The following is a 16,939-nucleotide window of genomic DNA, read 5'->3' as shown; positions in this document are numbered from 1 at the left end:
CTACGAAGACGATGCCAACACTATGCATGCAATTGCCGTGGCTTGGTTGGCACTTGAACTTCAGGCAGTTCAAGGGGCCGACAGACGAGTTTCAATGCATCACGACAAGAGATCCGGGAACGACACATTGTCTGATGTTCAAGGATCGCTGGTCATACTAGCGCCCGAAAAAGTGGCATTCGACGAGATTGCCTTGGTGACCTGCCTTCCATATGCATATATATACCTGCGATTAGTGAAGACCGCCTCATATGTATAGAGTGAGCCGTAAGGCCACCTTGACCTCGTATGTTCCCACCTGTGCTTGCAGCTTGCCCAAAACCCTTCTACCACCTCTATGTCTCAATGTCTATATCGCTTCAAAATGTGGCGACTTGGTCCTTGCGATATCCAAGTGCCTCAAGCACGCCCTTCGTCGAGCTGTCACCCACCAAGCTCTTCTCCATCGCCGGCGGCCCACACACAAACACCTTGGTGCTCTTACCATCCACACCCGTCAAGGACGTGCGCAACAGCTCCTCGTTCACATAACCCTGCCTGTACTTTGATCCCTCCGCCGGCCGGCTCACCGTGTACACCACCCTGAACCGCCCCGGGAACCTCCTCTCCCAGTCCGTCAGCTCGTCGCGCAGCAGCACGTCCGCGTCGCTGTTGGCGCCGTACACGAGCGTGACCGCGGTCCGGTCCTCTGGGTTCCGCAGGATGCCCTGCGCGAGCTGATAACACGGCGTGACGCCCGCGCCGCCGGCGATGAGGACGACATTCGGCACCTGGTTGGGCGTCCACTGGGGGCCCTTGAGCGCGGCGAGGAATCGGAGGGACTGGCCAGGTTCGAGCGAGTGGAGGTGCGTGCTGAGCTTGCCGTCGGGGTAGCGCTTGACCAGGAAGTCGACGAATCCGGGTTCATCTGGATAATGCAACATGAACGAGTCAGTCCCTGCTCCGTCTTTCTCTGCACGGCCTCCCCATCAACGACTGGACCAGGGTGCCTTGCCTGAACTGCTGACAGGGGTGTACGGCCTGATGACCGGTAGCCATTGATTCTTTGGCCACGAGAATGTCAGAAGAGCAGCTGTTGTTGCCCGACGCAAGCATTGTTGTAGTTAGTTAGTGGTCTTGAGTCCGCTGCGAGAACATGACACACTCCCATGTTGAAGACTTACACGTCAAGGACAGCCCGCTGACCGCATCCTTCTCGGGCAACCGAAACCGCAGCCTCTTCGTATTGTGATTGACCGTCTCCGAGCTCTCCAGCGGCAGCGACACGAAGGCCGGTCCACCGCCAAATACCCTGCGCGGCGACGCTGGTGAGTCTGCGCGCACCGGACCGCCGCTATAGAACCTGGATGCGACGCCCACCGCGGCGCCCGTGGCCGCAACGGTGCCTACCACGGTGGCGACCCGAGATCTCAAGACGGTCGCAGAGGACATTGTAGGGTCGAATTAGATGGGCAACAGCACATACAGTGAACTGAAATTCCCTTCCCGCGGCCAAAGAGGTGCACCCCAAGCCTTATTATATGAGCACGACCAGACCACAGCCCCAGCCTTGTCTTTGATAAGCGGCACTTGCGAAGCTGGCAAAGCCCGAAGCCCGCTGTCGCATTGCACGAAAAACAGTGGGCTGACGGCTGCAGCGAAGGATCTCAGGGTCGGATTGGTTTCAACGGCCCCTTGTCCGGTCGGGTTCGGGCCCCCCAGTCGGGCGCGAGGCGCCCTACCCGCTCCCCGACCCCGAATCCGCAGCAAAACTCAATTCAACGCGTGGGGGGAATGACGCCATCACCATGTCTCACATACGGCTTGGGCATCTCACGACGATTTTGGGTATTGTCGACTTATTCCATCTCGCGGAGTCTAAGTCAGCATCTTGACAAAGAAGCTGCAGTCTGCCTTCTTCCCGTCAGCAAACTTGGCGTACTCGGGGCATATCCCCCATTCCTTCCAGCCCAGCCTCATGTAAAAGTCTCTCGCCGGGGTCCTCGTCGCGGTATCCAGAACCAGCATTTCCAAGTCCAGCACGCTCCTGGACAGCTCCTCCGCCTTGATCATCATTGTCCGGCCAAGGCCACCGCGACGATGCGCCGGATGGACCAGAAGCTTCCTCACTTCGCCCTTGTACCGGTGTGTCTCCTTGACCACCCGCACGACTTGGACCGTAGCCACAACCTCGTCGCTGGCGGTCTCAGTCGCAATGAGGAACACAGTGTCCGCTTTCGAGGAGGCGATGGTCGGGAAGAACTGCAGCCAGTGTTTCACGGCGTTGTGGTCGGAAAGGGGCGCGAGGAAGCCTATTGAGGACATGGCCGGCTCGTCGTTGACGCAGTGTTGCAGGAGCTCCCTCAGCGAAGTAAGGTGCCTTTCGACTACCGCAGCATCCTGAACCGTGGTTATGCGATATCTCGATTCCATCGTGAGGGCGGCCAAGGGTCGAGGTCAAGCTATTCGAAGTCCCCCAAGCACGTCGTCAGCTTTTTCGTTGTGTCTACCGGGGTATATCGCCCGTGCCGAGTACACACACAATGCCACAGGTGAATATTGTCATGTTCACCTGCGCCTGGCCTCGAAGGTGTCACCACCTGTGTTGTCGCGCTCTTTGAGGCCGCTCTCGGGATGAATCATCTCTCTCGTGTTCTGAAAGATAAGCCCCCGCCGATTCAGTCAGCGTGATTGGCTGGTCGATACGTCGATATTGAGCGTACTCGGCGCCATCAAGCCCGCCGAGCGACTAGCGTTGATAGGTGTTGTGTGTCCTCGGCGGGTCAAGTCGCTCCATAGCTAGGACGCGATAGCAATGTCAACAATCCCAATTCTGTGTATCCTATCATCAAAGCCGTCATTTCATATCAAACGCCCGAGCACCAGCTGCTGGTGCCGCCGTGGCATTACATGTATGTATCCTGCGAATGGTCGTCGCAGCCAATGGGTATGTATCCAATCTAACAAACAAGGGGACCGTATCCGATCGGTCATGCTGATGCAAGAAAATCACCGCTGCTGTCGCTCAAAGCTGAAATTCCACACGTCAGCCTTGCGTGGCCCGTCCGACGACTCCCGCCGCCCAGCGTGCTGGAGCACGCTCGGGTCGAGAGCCCACTTCATCAGGCCGTGGTCGCGCGCATAGTCCTCCAAGATCTGGTCGCCTGCAAAGGCAAAGGGTGGGTTGCGCAGCAGGCTCTGTAACCCGTCGAGGTGGCGTTCTGGGAACACCAGCCCCTGAGCACAGCACCCGTAGTTGGGCATCTGACGAACGCCGCGGCCGACGAGGGGGTTCAGTCGGCGCAGGGATATGCGTCCGGCCATGAAGAACAATGCAATGAGGGCCGGCATCCAGAGACAAAAGACCAGTGCCGCCATGAAGTTGAACTCGCGCGAAGTATTCTTGGCAGAGGGACCGGAGGGTCCAATCTTGTGGCGCCTCCGCAGCTCCAGGAACACGAGCAAGAGCACCGCGTAGACCCCGAAAACCACCTCGGCGTAGGCCAGCCACTCCTCAGCGTTCCAACCCATGAAGAGCTCCGAGTAGAAGAGACGAGTGTAGATCCAGTCGTGTCCGGTCTTCTGCGCCTCGCTCTCGACGTATGGGATTGCTTTTTGGAACCGCTGGAACCAGTCTCGAGACGCGACGATGTCGTCCTCGACGAGGGCAAAGTACGGCGTCTTCTTCGCGTGGCACGTCTCCACCAGGACAGAGTGATCGAGGCGCATGTTCTCGACTCGTCCGTCGCTGCGAGGCTCTCCGCGGACCTCGAACGGTGTGGTGCGGTAGTTTGTGGCGTTACCAAGGGCGTTTCTGTCGAGGGAGTCGCCGTAGATGACCACCTCGTCCACGAGCCGCGCGATCCATTCGCTGCCGTACGCGGCGTGGCCTGGCGGGGGCCTGTCGGCGAGAAGGACGATGACGTAGACGAGCTCGCGCTCTTGCGGGGTGAGCGTGTCGATCAGGCTGCCAACGGTGTGCTCGAGAAAGGACTCGGTGGTGCGGTTGATGCTTGGAATGCCGACGCAGAGCAGCGGCTGCTGGGAACGCGACGAGGGGGCCGCAAAAGTCGTCTGCGCGAGGAAACGATCGACTTCGGCCGTCCGCACGGTGGAGAAGCGCTGCCGGTACGCCCTGGCCTTGTCGTAGAATATCGACGACGGATCGTCGTAGTTGTTGAAGTAGCACCAGACGACCACGCACAGCCAAGCCAGCCAGAAGGCGGCGTTGGCTCGCGAGGCGCGCATCGCTCCCGTTGGCGAAGAGAGGCGGCGGCGGCGGCGGTAGTGGCGGCGCTGCGCTGCCTAAAACTCGCAGGGAGAGGTCGTCGATCCTGGTGCCTCGCGCATTGGCCCTCCCAGCAGCGCCAGCAGCAGAGACAAAAGGGGGGGTGGTCTTGTTTCGCGGCAGGCCACCGTGCTGGGAACGGGACGTATAAGATAGAGAGGGCTATTGTATTATTGCATGACTGACTGAGGTCGGGACCCAAAGTCTTGTGGACAGAGTTGCGCAAAGGATCAAAATGGGATCTGCGCAAAAGTTGGAGCCTGCCAAGACGAGCGACAGTGCTGCCGAAGGTTCCGCCGCCATTAGGGGGCTCATCAGATGGCGAGCGAGTTTCGTAGCGGCACCCGGTGCAACTCTGGTTTTGTTTAGCACGCCATACGGCTCGTGGGCAGCAAGAGGTGCCAAGTGACTCGAGTTCGGCCCCACGCTGGGCAGGATTTGGCTCGTGTCGCGCGGCAGAACCATCGCTCGCTGGCGCAGGTCAAGGATGGTCGCATCGAGTCGACCGCCGAACCTTATCTATAGGTAGGGTCAAGCAAGCGAGAGGTCAATAGTTCGGACGAGCAATGACAGGTAATCTATCCCTTATTACAAAGTATTTATTGGCCGCTAATTTCATCGTCTGGTCGCTCATCAAAGCATAAACGCGTGCCTGCACTGGTGCCATGCGAGTCTCCCATGCCAACGGCCAACAGGTCTATGATTCGGACAACCCAACAAACCTGTTCTTTTCGCAACATTTAAGCTGGCCCACCCTCGGAAAGCTCGAGTTCCTGAGGCGCTTGCCTACTCGGGCAACGACAGTGGTGGTGGTGTGGCGTGCGGCTGCATCCGGCAATCTCCAGCGGCCATGAGATGGAGGGGGGGGGAGGGGCGGAAGAAAGCCACCGACAAAAACTGGGTTGATGGTCACCCACCATCGCGGGCCCTGCGCCAGAAACAATTGTCTCGCGTCGTCTGCTTTCTTCATTGTGTCGAAGCATCGAAGCTCATGTTTCTCGGTGCTGTGGCTGTTTGTCTCGGCGTCCATTTCCCTTCGCCATGTTCCGCCCCCCCCTGCGCCCGCCTCCACCATTAACGCCCGAACCGCCTCCACGCGAACCCTGTCCCGACCAACGATGTTGCAATTGGCGAGGGGACCCTTCCCGTGGACCGACTCCGACAATGGCATGACCTCAACGCACTTATAAGAACGACAACGTGGCGATGATTCCCCCTGGACGTGCTGGCGCCCCTGACGCAGTACTTGTTTGAATTTCGTGATCGCCACGGTAGAGCAGGGCGTACAAAAACTGTTCCACGTCAAACTGTGAGCATTTCAACAGGTGCAGGTGGCGTCGCGATGCTCGTCCATGCAAGTCGGGTCGCTGGCGAAAATTCGCGCGCGCGCCCTATTGTCAAAGCCCGGCTCCTCTCGTCCCGGTGCGAATCACGCTGACAATCATATATGCAATCTACAGCAACACCGATGCAAGGTCATTTCCTCCACGGCACCGTGTTTCGTCACTTGGAGCCCGCTCCAGCGGTCCGTAGCTCGCCCGCGTTGACGCGTCCCCCACCATCCCAAGTCCACATTGCCTCGGACGGACGAAGTCGCCTGAGATGGCTTTTTCCGCAGCCTCTTGCCAAAACATCAAGTGAACAAAAGGAGCACCTGCACTTTCCATCGCCTATTCACAGTCTGGATCCCGCTCAACCACTCGGTGTTTGCAAAAGGGGGACTAGGCAGACCAAGGCATTCTTGGGGTTCCTGCCCTTTGTTGCTTGACCGCCTCTTCCATGACCGGTGTGTGTGTGACTGGGTTCCTTCCATCTTCGGGTGTAAGGCTCTTCTGTGCCTCCTTCCCTAAGCGTAAAGAAGTCGGCAGCCATCCGATCTCGCACTCCGCTCCCACCACCCCATGTCGCGATGCTCTGTGCCTGATCGACCAGTGACGCGCAACAACAAATCATCAGTGTTGGGGGCGTCAGGGGAACTCCCGTACATTGAAGTGCCAAGGTAGGACGTTGCAGGTTCCATGAAGCAAAAGGGTGAACCTGGGTCGGGAGCTCAGCGGCGTTTCCAGCTGTTAGTTCATCACAGCGGAAAACTACGCCCCCCCACCATCCTCTCCGTCAAGGGCCTCACGTACAGACTTGCTCACAAATTCCGCAACCATGGTAACATGCTGCTCCGTTCGCAAGCCCTTGACCTCCAAGACCTTTCTTCTCGGCCTGCCGCCGTCACCGGACGTTTGTTGTCAGCCAGAACACGGGCTCCCCCTGTCTGATTGGAACATCAGCCGAGGACCTCGAGATGCTCCTTCTCAGATCACAATACAGGACTGACCGCGGTACGGTCCCATGATGAGACCGTGCCCCTAAGTCGACCTGCTCTTTCTGTTTTCGGTGACCCTCGCTGGGTGCCTGACGGGGGTTGGCCACTCCTCGGACCACCCCGACCGCCTCCCCGCCAAGTCTGTACGTAGATTCATAGCCGTCTCCTTCCCAAAGGCGCGCAGCTGCCTGGAGCACCTTCCGGCAGCTGCTCTCTCATTGTAGCCAGCCTCAGGTTCCTCAGGCCGTCGCACCGAGCTCGTCTCGCTCGTGAACTGGTATAAACCGCCCCCCTCCTCCTCCTCGAGCGAGCTGCTCTTCCTCTCCATCACGTTCAACCACTTCTGCAATCTTCCAAACTCTCAAACTCTCGACAAGTTCTCTTTCAGACAACTTTGCCTCTGCGCAACAAAGCTCTGTACCATCCATCTTCGGATCATCACTCTGCATCTTCTGCATCGCCAACTGTCTCAGGTACGTTGTCACGTTCTCCTTGTCTTCCTGTGCTTTTCTCGCCATCAAGCCCTTCCTTTTTGCCTTTTCGGTCGGCTTCTGACTTTGTCTGTCCGTTTCAGACTCAGCAGTCACAATGGTCTCTTTCAATTCCATCACCACCGTTGCCATCATGGCGCTCACTACCCTTGCGGCTCCTGCCGTTGAGAACTCTCCTTCGGTTGCCACTCGCAGCGAGAGCGGCTCTCTCACTTGGTTCAACCCTGGCCTTGGCGCCTGTGGCGAGCACAACGGCGATGGCGACGCCATCGTGGCTATCTCTGCCTCCATCTTCGACGGCCAGAGACCTTGTGGCCGCAACATCCGCGTCTCCTACAAGGACAAGTCGGTCACTGTCCGCGTTGTCGATCGCTGCGCTGGTTGCGGTCAGAACGACCTCGACCTTTCGCCCTCTGCCTTTGAGTCGCTCACTGGCGACAAGGGACTCGGCCGTGTTCAGGGCACTTGGGACTGGGCTTGAGCGGGTTTATTTGCTGTCTCGTGCTGTCTCTTTGGGATCTCTCAGTTGATCATGGACTCACACTGCTGGGGGTGGTCTGCATTGTTCGGCGCTTCTAATTAGGAGGTTTTTGGGATCTGGTCCAGCTCGCCTGGTACCATGTAGGCAATAAAGTCCTTTTCTGGCGCCTTGTCTTTGTCTGCCTGATCTTGTGCGTGATTTCTGTCTGGCCTTGATTGCTTTGAGCCTGTCTGGAAGCCCAGCTCGAACAAACCGCGGTGCGCGCTACCCCTGAATTCATGGCTGCCCACATCACCACCCACCATCCTGTTGACGACGCCCCGCACGGGTATTGTCCTGCCCTGTGCTCATGGTCCCGTCTGCTTGGTTGTAGTACAAAGTAGGCAAGTATGGAGAAGATTGGCAGGGCTGTTCTTGCCAACATTGAACTCGTCTTTGCCAGCGGTGCGTCCAACACGTGAGGCTAGCGCCACCAAGTGCGTCACATACGCGGGCCTATAACAGGCGGCATCATGCACTGGCAATGCGACCGCGAGTCGCTACTTCAGTCTAGGGCTACTGTGTTTGTTATACCTGCCTCAGTCTCGATGCCCAAGCCTCCAACTCCATTCAAAACTCCAAACACGCAACGCGACGATTCCGAGCCTCCGCTCATCGAGGCTCGGTCGCGACGTCTCAATCCTAATAATCAGTGCGAGAGCCAATCCGCCTGCGTGATTCGCCCACTTTCTCGTCACCGTGCCCGTCCATCGCTCCCTGATGCCATTCCGTCGTTCCCGGTCCCATCTGGCATTGCGGGCTGCCGTCGGGACTTCAGCCTCGAAGATTGCACAGTCCCTAGCCCGTCTTATTCTTCGCGTTGTTGTTCCGGCCAAACGGCAGCCACTTTCGTCGTGCTCCCGTTCCCGTGGGTGCGCCTTGTCCACCTGTGCCGGCGCCGCCTTCATCCTGCTGGCTGGCCTGTGGCTTCGCTTCACCGTTTTCCTCCTGAGTCTGTGCATCCACAGTCGTCTTGTCTAACGCTTCAGCCGGCGTGGGGGATACAGGTCGATCCTTGTCCCCAGTAGAGTCGAGCGTGCTGCGTCGTCCCTGGCGGGGGTTGAGCATAATGGGCGGGGGCGTCGCTCCAGAACGCTCGTCCTCGATCGGGCAGTTGCGCAGCACCCACGAAGGGACGCCCATAGGATTCTGCGTCCGAGTCTCACTGGATGAGGATTCGGCGACGCTGTTCGCCGAAGACGCCGGCTCCGGTGGTGGGGCATTTGAGGAGCTGCTGCCGATGGATCGTCTAAACAGCCTGTTGAGACCCGCTCGGGCGCCTTGGTGACCCGTGATCGGGGGATAGCGCTTTTGGTCACTGCCTGCCTCCGGGGGCGGCTGCCGCGGCTTCTGTTGAACGGGAGTCTTGGCCTCGTCACCGCTTCGGAGGTCTTCACTATTCTTCGTGCTGTGCTTGCCGCGAGTCTTGGGCGAGCTTCTCCAGTTATCCTTGAGCGAGGGGCTGTTGCTGGACGACGCCTTTAGCGAGTCGGACCGCGAGCCGGTGGTTGCGTGGAGGCTGGATCTCCTATTTGGTGGTGGGGGCGGGCCAGTGGAAGACGAAAAGAGTTGGTTCTGTACCGCGAGCAAGTCCTGTACGTGATCGTAGCCGGCAGGAGCATTTGGGCCTCCAGGATGAGTGTTGCTGGGGCCCAGCATAGAATCCACAGCCCAGCCGCCCTTAGCAGTACTATTCGGGAAGCTGAAAAGATCTGGGGAGACTCGTCGACCGCTGGCGTCCCTCTTCGCGGGCTTCGAACTCTCTCGTAGCCAAATATCCAGACTCGACTGTAGTGAACGGGCGTCCGAGTTGTCGTCGTCACTATCCCAGCCGTTATCCTCTCTGCGTGAAACAACCGACTCGCCTGCCGAACGGGGGCGCTGTGCGTGCTGCTGGTGCTGGTAACTCGCGTACGAGCTGGCACTGACGCTCCTCATTTTATCGGAAGCGTTGAGAGACGAGCCATCTCCCAGTGGCACACCAGACGCGGGCTCGGCCGACTTGGGCTCCTGAGAGATCGAGTGTAGTGAAACGCCGTGGCTCCCCTCGTCCTGACAAACCTCCGGCGGTTGCGACAGTGTCTCGTGCGAGTTCTTAAAACGATGCAGGGTCGACGTCGATATCGTGTCGGGGGTCGGAGGAAGTCCTTGATCGTGGAGACGGACGCCGCCAGGCGCATCCGTCATGACTCTCCGCAGCGCCTCGCGCTTTTCTTCCTTTGTCTGCTTCCGTGCCGTCGACTTCGGCGGGGCAAACTGTGACTCGATTGTGCGTCCTTGGCTTTGTGACGAGATGCCATCCTTTTTGGTGTAGCTCGAGTCGAGTCTCTCAATGCGCTGAAGAGGAGAGTCGTAGCCAACGACCCCTGACATGGATTGGAAAGGAACCGCGGTGCTTGATCGAGGAGGGGGCCTGAAACCACTTGTTGCCTTAGTGACCGAGGCGGCCCTTCTCCTCGGAGCAGGCATCTCCTCGCGGCGAGTGACAAGCCCGGCATCGAGACCGTCCAGCGTCAGCGGCTCATCGATGCGAGCGGGCGGTAGAAGATCTGCTTCCTTGCCGCTTGGCTTCTGTCCGTATACACTGACGAAGGAGCTTTCGCTCAAGACGCTGAGGGTCGGGCTTCCCAGCGCCTGGTGGTCCGCTTCTGGGGATCCCTCGGTGACTCGCGGTAGGGCCGGGCCACCTGTCTTGGCGCCGAGATACACGTTTCGTAGGTTTTCGGTGTTGCCGTTGGGCTCAGAGATGAAGCTCGGCATCCGAGTGACTACCTTTACGTCAGGATCTGACCGTGGATCGTGACGCTTCGGCGTCTGCATGGCCGAGTTGTCGTAGCGCAGGTCGTAATCGCGAGCGCAAAAGAAGTCTTGTCTCTCGACCTGTTGCACCATCTCTCGCTCCTGGAGGAGTTGGTTGACCTTGGCTTCGAGCATGAGGATCATGGCAACGGCTTCCTCGACGGCCTTGTCTCGCTTTTCAAGCTCCTCCATCAGCTTGTCGTTGACGTCCTCCATCTGCTTCCGGTCAGACTCCAGCCCATCGAGGCGTTCCTCCAATGCACTCTGCCGTTCCCGACGATGAAATAGCTCGAGCTTAAGATCAAAGTTTTGCTTATGGAGATTAGACACGACCTGTACGTGATGTGAGCAGAGTTTCGTGACGAGTTCTATCTAAAAACGTACCTGCTCCATCTCCTTGACCCCAAGACCTTTTCGTCTCGGCTCGACGCCGGCACTCGACTGGGGCCTACCCCCTTCGGACTCCTGAGGCGGCCGGAACGGTGAGTTGTATACCGCGCGGCTGACGTCCACAGATGCACTCATATCTGTCCTGGACAGCGAGGCGGAGAAGGATATTCGCTCATTTTCCGCCCTCTCTCGCTGCAGCTTCTCCTGGAGGAACGAGGACATGGCTCTGTGTCGCGCCGAGTCGGGCGTCTCTTGCCGCGACGGGTGAGCCACGCCTCTAGACGACGACGGCCGCGGTGACAGACTGGACTGCTTAAGGTTGTGTGTGTGGTGGAGACGGGGTGCGGGCTGTGCATGGGTCGGCGGAGGGCCTCCCACCGCGACGTGGGAGATGGAACTGCCGACGCTGTGAGATGCCGTCAGGCGAGAGTTGCTCGCGCTCGTGGGCCTTGAAGGGGCGCGGGGGTATGAAGGTCGTGAGGCCCGGCGAGGTTGTTGATACGAATTGGGACCCTCCATGTTGATAATCAGCAACGGGAAGCCGGCCCCTTCAGGTCCGGCTGTCCGTCGTTCAGGTCGGATAGGTCTCGGTCGCGGGGAAGGTGTTCAGATGGCAGATTGCAGGTGGAGGAGCCGAGCAGATCGAGTCTCATCTGGGAGCCAGTGCGGAAGTCGGGGGAAAAAGCAAGGAACAAAACGGACACGGCGAGCTGCAGGACAGAAGGGTGGTGATGCCTGTCGATTTGTTCAGGAAGCGGCGTGCATCGGAAACGGGTATCAGGGGTTCCAGCCCCAGCGATGGTGGTGAGCCGAGCTGTCTCTCCAAGACACCCAGATCAAGTCAGACGTGAGTCGTCGAGGCGTCTCCCGGGTGTCTGATTCTCGCGAGGCTTGATGGCCAATTGCGATTTGTTTGCCAAGCAGCAGGCGTGTTGTTTCACTGCATATCTCTCAGGCGTCGTCGCATGCACGATCTGTCCAAGATCAAGAGCTGCAGGTCGGCAGCAGGGAACGCGGGGAATCTCGAGTCGTATTGGCACGCAAGTTCGACTTCCAGCCGGACAGAAAGCGAGAGCGACGCTGAAGTGGGAGAGGCAAAGCCGGGGCGTCTCCCTTGCGACGGTGTTGATGCAAGGTCAGTCTCTCCCCTTGCCCGTCTGGTCTTCTCTGTTTCAAAACAAGCCCAGCACAGCACCGATTGGATCGCAGGTAGATGGGCAAACCAAACAGGCCAGGACGGGCAGCTCTCAATGGCGGACCGCGGGCCGAGACAACCAAGGGCAGCCAAAGAGGGAGCTCTGGTATGTGCGGGTTGCGTTGGAGGCTGCCTGAAAGCGAATGAGGAAGGATGATGGGTGGCAGCCACGCAAGGGGGGGCCGAAGAAGGAAGAGGATCGCAGCGCGCGGGTGCTGACAGAACCAGGACGGACTATCCAAGGTCGAGCGTTCGTGGCGTCGAATTGTCTGTCTGTCGGCAGACACTGAGAAGCAAAGCAAACCTACGGCATGGACGTCAGGCCAAGGCGGAAGAGCGCCAAAAGGGTAGGATCGATGGTTGGACGGGACCGGTGGCTGGGAGAGCGAGCTCCTGACAGTGGAGCTGCCCCTGGCCAGTGCACTGGAGCCGCCCCATCTCCTGGGCTGGCAGCTGGAGCTCTGCCCCCTCCCGTCTGAGGCTCTTACTCAGAGCCAACTCCACTATCTTCACTGGCACGGGCGCCATGCGTCCGGGCAGGTGACGCCGGCTTCATGTGGACAGCTACCTACGATCGTCCTGCTGCTCGATGCTTCAACTCTTCGAGGCTGTGGTGCCATGGATCTAAATTGCCCTGCTTGCACAGCCCTTCTACGTGCATTGGCGCTGCAGACCAATTCCAGGGGAGTCATTCCAACGCAGCCGCTAACTACCGCTACACAACATCCAACTCGGCAATGCCATGCATGGCCTGACTCGAGAGCTTGCACGACGGCTCAATTCTGCGGTTATCCATTCCACGGGCGGTGGTGCCGCTGGACAAGCCACGGGGTACCCCTTCATCGAGAACCTGAAGCAACGCGGCTTCGGCCAGACGTTGGCAGTGCCGCCCGCGGCCCCTTTCCCCTCCCGCCACCATTGACGACACATCGGCTTCTCAGCCCCATGCAGGGTGAAAGGGGAAAGAAAGCAAGCAAGCAACACGACGACTGCGAGAAGCCGAAGGGGAAGAAAAAAAACCTTTCCCAAGCACAGGGAAGCCCCTGGCCCAGCCATGCCCGTCTGGGCCGCGTCGACAGGGGTACCCCAGCCCCGGATCGTCCTCCCGCCGCAACCCAACTCGTCGGGCGCCATCCGAGATGTGACGAGATCCTTGATTCGTCGGTTGTTGGATGTGCGGGTGAGAGAAAGTCGACCCGAGGAGCCGTATGCGCGCTGCCGCCCACCTACTCTGCCTATCAAGCCTGTGTGACGCGATGGGGAGGGTGCCCATCAACTGACTAGGCAGGGAAACCAGAGTCTCGCCGAGCGGCACGCGCCGGAGGGGAGAAACCGTGGCACAGCCGTTCCGCCCGCCTAGCCAAAACGTTTGACGCCTCTGCCGCTGGAGGGCACGAGCCCCGAGTCCGCGTCCCGCGCCGCAGCGACGGCGCCACCGGTCTCGCGGTAGCACCAAGAGGATCTTGTGGTGTGGGGACCCTGGGACTTGTCGTTTTGGGCAGTGTCATGTCACGCGAAAAAAGAGAGAGAGGTACGTATCAAGGCGTCTTCCCCGTTCTAAACGACTGTGAGACATGCGGAGGATAAGACCAACAGACGTAGCATAAACTTAGCTCGGTGCCCCTTTACGAACGATCGAACACCTAACGCTTAATTCTTTTGCATACGGACTGATAGTCGGGGGTACTAAGTTTCTGCCCAGGATGCTTGTGTTCGTTCGAGCTCCTTCGACCGCGACGGCCCCCGCCTGTTGGGTGCTCGGTCCCTGATACCACGCCACCTACATCCTTAATACCAAGTCCATCACGCACCGTTGACGGGGCTGTGAAACGGTTACACTTCCCACAGTTCATTGAGCATGCCATTGTGTCTGGAACAAGCCTCCACTCGTCCCCGCCTGGCTGTGGAGTGCTGTGTGTGGCCTTATCTCAACGGGACCTCGACTGCTCGGCAGATCGACCCGTCTGCCCGTTGCATGCTTTACTCGCGCCGCTTGCCTGCCTGCATATATCACAGCACTTGGGATCGCGTAATACTACGACGGTGTCTTCTACTTATAAACTCATGGACAAGAAGCGGTGACGCCGTCGATTAAGACGCCTTAGCTTTGGCCAGCCCCACGGAGAGTGTTGTGGCGGGGCCTTGATAACTCTGTGATATAGCACCACGTGTCAGTCATTAGTATGCATTTGAAACTTGGCATTATCGGCAAGAGCATATGGAAAACAGGGCAACAGACATTGAACCAGTGAATTCTCCTACAACCGCAGATACACTACCACCGTGCTTGTCTGACGGCCAATGCCCCCGCGAATACTCTGCACCCAAGCTGCACAGAGGTGCATGAGGATTACGTACGGATTACCCTCTTATCATACCCGAGCAACATGAATTCAACCTCGAGGCCTTTGGCTCGCCTCAAGGTTCCTAACGCCCCTGTGCCGGCGAGGGAAGGCGTCACGACCCGACCGGAGCATCTACCAACCCTTCGGGCCGTGTCGCATTATCAGAGGATGCTATGCCCGAGAACGGGGGGAATGAAGACTCGAGCAATGCAGTTTATACCCATGGTCATGTATCATACAGACACCGAGCACTCAAGCGCCGTCTAAAGCTCCTCCTTAAAAAATCTCTCCTCACTACCCTCATCCTTGTCTTCACCCGCGTCAGGCACGTCATCCTTGGCGGCTTTCTTCTTGCTGCCGCCTTGCTTAATGCCATCCTTTTCGGCATTGGCCTTCTTCTTGCCCGTTTCAGAGCCCTCGTCGTCGTCAATGTAGCCCCTCAATTCTCGAAGATCCTCGCCGTCGAGCTCCACAATCTCAAGCTTCCAACCAGAGTCGCCGGCAATGTCCTGCATTTGCTTCGTCATCTCCTTGACTACATCAGGCTTGAGGTCGAGCTTCTTCAGTTCTGCTGCATCGAGCGTAGTGATTTTTCCGCCGTCCGCCTTGCTCGCCGCGTGCACGACGATCTCTATGATGCGGTCCTTGCTTGCCTGGCCAGACAGAAAATTCCGCGGCGGCGTGAGCTTCACGGGCGGCTTGCCGGCCTCGTCGGCGCTGGACAAGACTTTTCTTCCGCCCACGACAACGCCGCCGATTGTGACCTCGGACCCCTGTGTCGGCCCGGTCTTGACCTTGGCCCCTTCTTTCTGGGTGGTCTCGGTGCCATCTGTCTCCGCTGGGTTGCTCTCATCAATGAGAGGTTGAGTAGGTGCGTCCATGTCGGCAATCAGCTGGCAGCTGATGGGGTTCGCCTTGGTCTCCTCTGGCGGCAGAAAGGCCACATCCTGGCAGAGCCGGGGGGTGTTAACCACCATGACGTAGGCACAGATGGTCACCTCCTTGATCCATCCTATCCTGTCACTCTTCATACCTGGAACGCAATGGTACTGGACCTCGATCGTCCGTTCCCTCCCGGTGAGATCGCAGACTGTCCCCTTCTCAAGCTTTTGGACGAGATAACGCTGGTCGCCTTTGACCTGGAGCTCTGCCGGTACAGGAGGGCCCTGCGCTGGCTTTTGTCGCCCTTGTCGCTCCGAGGTGGCGGGGATGGTGGGCACCCGGCCGAGGACGAACTCTTGGGTGTGAGGGTCGCGTCGCGGGGGCTGACCGTTGGGCACCGCCGCCATGGCGTGGAACTGCACAATCTCGCGGTTGTTGCAGAAGCTATAGCTCCACCAACCGGACATGAAGTACAGGCACGACTCTTCAAGCTCTCCCAGAAGCTCCCAGCCGTGCGCCGCTGCCCGACGCAGCTCGCGCGCCTCCTCGGCCTTGGCCAGTTCATTGGCCGTCTGGTTCTCTGGACCCGGGGGCTGAATCACAGGTATAGAGCAAAGGTAGCGATGAGGCGTCATGTTCATGACCTCGTACGAGTACGCGGGCGCATCCTCAGGCGCATCGGCGACATTGCCATCGCGACTGTCGGCAGCGGTCGGCTGCGAGAAGTCTGCCGAGTAGGTCGGATTTTGGTGCGAGTCCCTATCCAGAAGAGACTGTGCTTCTTTGTCGGATATGGTACCGTCCGCAAACACGACTTCGTACTGCGCGCGAGGGTTAGCGCCGATGCTCCCAACTCAGTATCGTGGGCGGGCCGGGAGTCACCTGAGGATATGCAAGAAGGTCGCTGTGGACGTTGAAGCCAGGGGTTCGAGCTCCACAGAGCCGGGACGTAGCCAGAAGGGCCAGATTGAGACGGCGCATGGTGCCGCTGAGCGGTCTCGCAATCACATGGAGCTGTGCCGAAGCGCAGTCTTTGTGCGTGACGACGTGGAAGCCAGACAATGGGATGTTCCCTGAGTGCGGAAGGGCAATGGTGTCATCGTTGGGCTTGGCGGCCGCAGTTTAACCGATCCGCGGTGGAGCCCGCTGTCAGCCCAGTCTGAGATGCCAACCTGGAACCGACCCGACCTACGTAATATGGAAGGCGCCCTCGACGCAACGGTGGGTGCGTTACAGACGGGCGGGCCGCTGGAGCTTGCTCAAGCTGGAGGAGAGCTCCCCTCGCGCCTCCGCTTGGGGGGTTCCCGCATCCACAACATCTTCGGGCAGGATTCAACGTTTCACGCTGGCTCCTTGCAACTCGTCTATCCACTGCCGTCGGCATATTTTCAAGTCCAAAACGGGCAGTCGCTCACCATACTTGCCAGACTTGGCGCCTTATCAGGCCACGGCAGACATGGTGCGACTCGCCGCCTGATCGAGGCCAGGGCACGTTGAGGGTCGTGTCTCTCGCTGCCAGCTTCGTATGTACGCGGTCCCTGCTCCGCCGTTGCGGGCTCACCAAGTCAGAAGTGCATTGCCGAAGCTTAATTCGAGTCAGCGGGGAAAGTGGTTTGGGTGGATCGCTCATCACTGCCGAAGAACGCAAGTCATGAAGTCGCGGGATACCCAAAATCAAAGTTCAGGCAGTAGTCTGGTGTCTGGGGCAGCATTGACGAGCAAGGAACCCTCCA

General features: G+C 58.9%; 7 protein-coding genes across 7 annotated transcripts; 2 read left to right on the top strand and 5 right to left on the bottom strand.

The window, feature by feature from the left end:
* Nucleotides 1-324: 324 nt before the first annotated feature.
* On the bottom strand, nt 325-1,511 carry JDV02_002525 (Cytochrome-b5 reductase). The gene is made up of 3 exons (XM_047983559.1): nt 1,164-1,511; nt 995-1,072; nt 325-907 (listed from the first exon to the last, which is right to left on the bottom strand). Exons 1-3 carry the CDS (start codon nt 1,429-1,431, stop codon nt 360-362), a joined length of 894 nt encoding a protein of 297 aa, XP_047839530.1. The 5' UTR covers nt 1,432-1,511; the 3' UTR covers nt 325-359.
* Nucleotides 1,512-1,857: 346 nt separating this feature from the next.
* JDV02_002524 (uncharacterized protein) lies at nt 1,858-2,412 on the bottom strand (the record flags this gene model as incomplete). The annotated part of the gene is made up of 1 exon (XM_047983558.1): nt 1,858-2,412. The coding sequence occupies one exon, from the start codon at nt 2,410-2,412 to the stop codon at nt 1,858-1,860; it is 555 nt and encodes a 184-aa protein (XP_047839529.1).
* Nucleotides 2,413-2,988: 576 nt separating this feature from the next.
* JDV02_002523 (uncharacterized protein) lies at nt 2,989-4,227 on the bottom strand (the record flags this gene model as incomplete). The annotated part of the gene is made up of 1 exon (XM_047983557.1): nt 2,989-4,227. The coding sequence occupies one exon, from the start codon at nt 4,225-4,227 to the stop codon at nt 2,989-2,991; it is 1,239 nt and encodes a 412-aa protein (XP_047839528.1).
* A 1,487-nt stretch (nt 4,228-5,714) lies between these two features.
* JDV02_002522 (uncharacterized protein) lies at nt 5,715-6,035 on the top strand (the record flags this gene model as incomplete). The annotated part of the gene is made up of 1 exon (XM_047983556.1): nt 5,715-6,035. One exon carries the CDS (start codon nt 5,715-5,717, stop codon nt 6,033-6,035), a length of 321 nt encoding a protein of 106 aa, XP_047839527.1.
* Nucleotides 6,036-7,172: 1,137 nt separating this feature from the next.
* Nucleotides 7,173-7,556, top strand: JDV02_002521 (uncharacterized protein; the record flags this gene model as incomplete). Its single annotated transcript, XM_047983555.1, has 1 exon — nt 7,173-7,556. One exon carries the CDS (start codon nt 7,173-7,175, stop codon nt 7,554-7,556), a length of 384 nt encoding a protein of 127 aa, XP_047839526.1.
* A 381-nt stretch (nt 7,557-7,937) lies between these two features.
* On the bottom strand, nt 7,938-12,288 carry JDV02_002520 (uncharacterized protein). The gene is made up of 2 exons (XM_047983554.1): nt 10,779-12,288; nt 7,938-10,727 (listed from the first exon to the last, which is right to left on the bottom strand). Exons 1-2 carry the CDS (start codon nt 11,301-11,303, stop codon nt 8,394-8,396), a joined length of 2,859 nt encoding a protein of 952 aa, XP_047839525.1. The 5' UTR covers nt 11,304-12,288; the 3' UTR covers nt 7,938-8,393.
* A 2,132-nt stretch (nt 12,289-14,420) lies between these two features.
* YOS9 (Protein OS-9) lies at nt 14,421-16,261 on the bottom strand. Its single transcript, XM_047983553.1, has 2 exons — nt 16,089-16,261; nt 14,421-16,027 (listed from the first exon to the last, which is right to left on the bottom strand). Exons 1-2 carry the CDS (start codon nt 16,185-16,187, stop codon nt 14,588-14,590), a joined length of 1,539 nt encoding a protein of 512 aa, XP_047839524.1. The 5' UTR covers nt 16,188-16,261; the 3' UTR covers nt 14,421-14,587.
* Nucleotides 16,262-16,939: the final 678 nt, after the last annotated feature.

This window comes from Purpureocillium takamizusanense, chromosome 2 (assembly GCF_022605165.1).
Source record: "Purpureocillium takamizusanense chromosome 2, complete sequence".
In the NCBI taxonomy this organism is placed as follows: domain Eukaryota; kingdom Fungi; phylum Ascomycota; class Sordariomycetes; order Hypocreales; family Ophiocordycipitaceae; genus Purpureocillium; species Purpureocillium takamizusanense.
The sequence above is the reverse complement of the archived record's forward strand: the minus strand, read 5'-3'. Positions and strand labels throughout refer to the sequence as shown.

Bases quoted from the DNA above. Each gene is read 5' to 3' on its own strand.
- JDV02_002525 (XM_047983559.1), bottom strand. From the start codon at position 1,431: ATGTCCTCTGCGACCGTCTTGAGATCTCGGGTCGCCACCGTGGTAGGC. The intron at 1,073-1,163 runs GTAAGTCTTCAA...GGGCAACAACAG, and splicing joins CAGCGGGCTGTCCTTGACGT to CTGCTCTTCTGACATTCTCG. The intron at 908-994 runs GCAAGGCACCCT...TGCATTATCCAG, and splicing joins CACCCCTGTCAGCAGTTCAG to ATGAACCCGGATTCGTCGAC.
- JDV02_002520 (XM_047983554.1), bottom strand. From the start codon at position 11,303: ATGGAGGGTCCCAATTCGTATCAACAACCTCGCCGGGCCTCACGACCT. The intron at 10,728-10,778 runs GTACGTTTTTAG...CATCACGTACAG, and splicing joins GGGTCAAGGAGATGGAGCAG to GTCGTGTCTAATCTCCATAA.
- YOS9 (XM_047983553.1), bottom strand. From the start codon at position 16,187: ATGCGCCGTCTCAATCTGGCCCTTCTGGCTACGTCCCGGCTCTGTGGA. The intron at 16,028-16,088 runs GTGACTCCCGGC...CCTCGCGCGCAG, and splicing joins ACCTTCTTGCATATCCTCAG to TACGAAGTCGTGTTTGCGGA.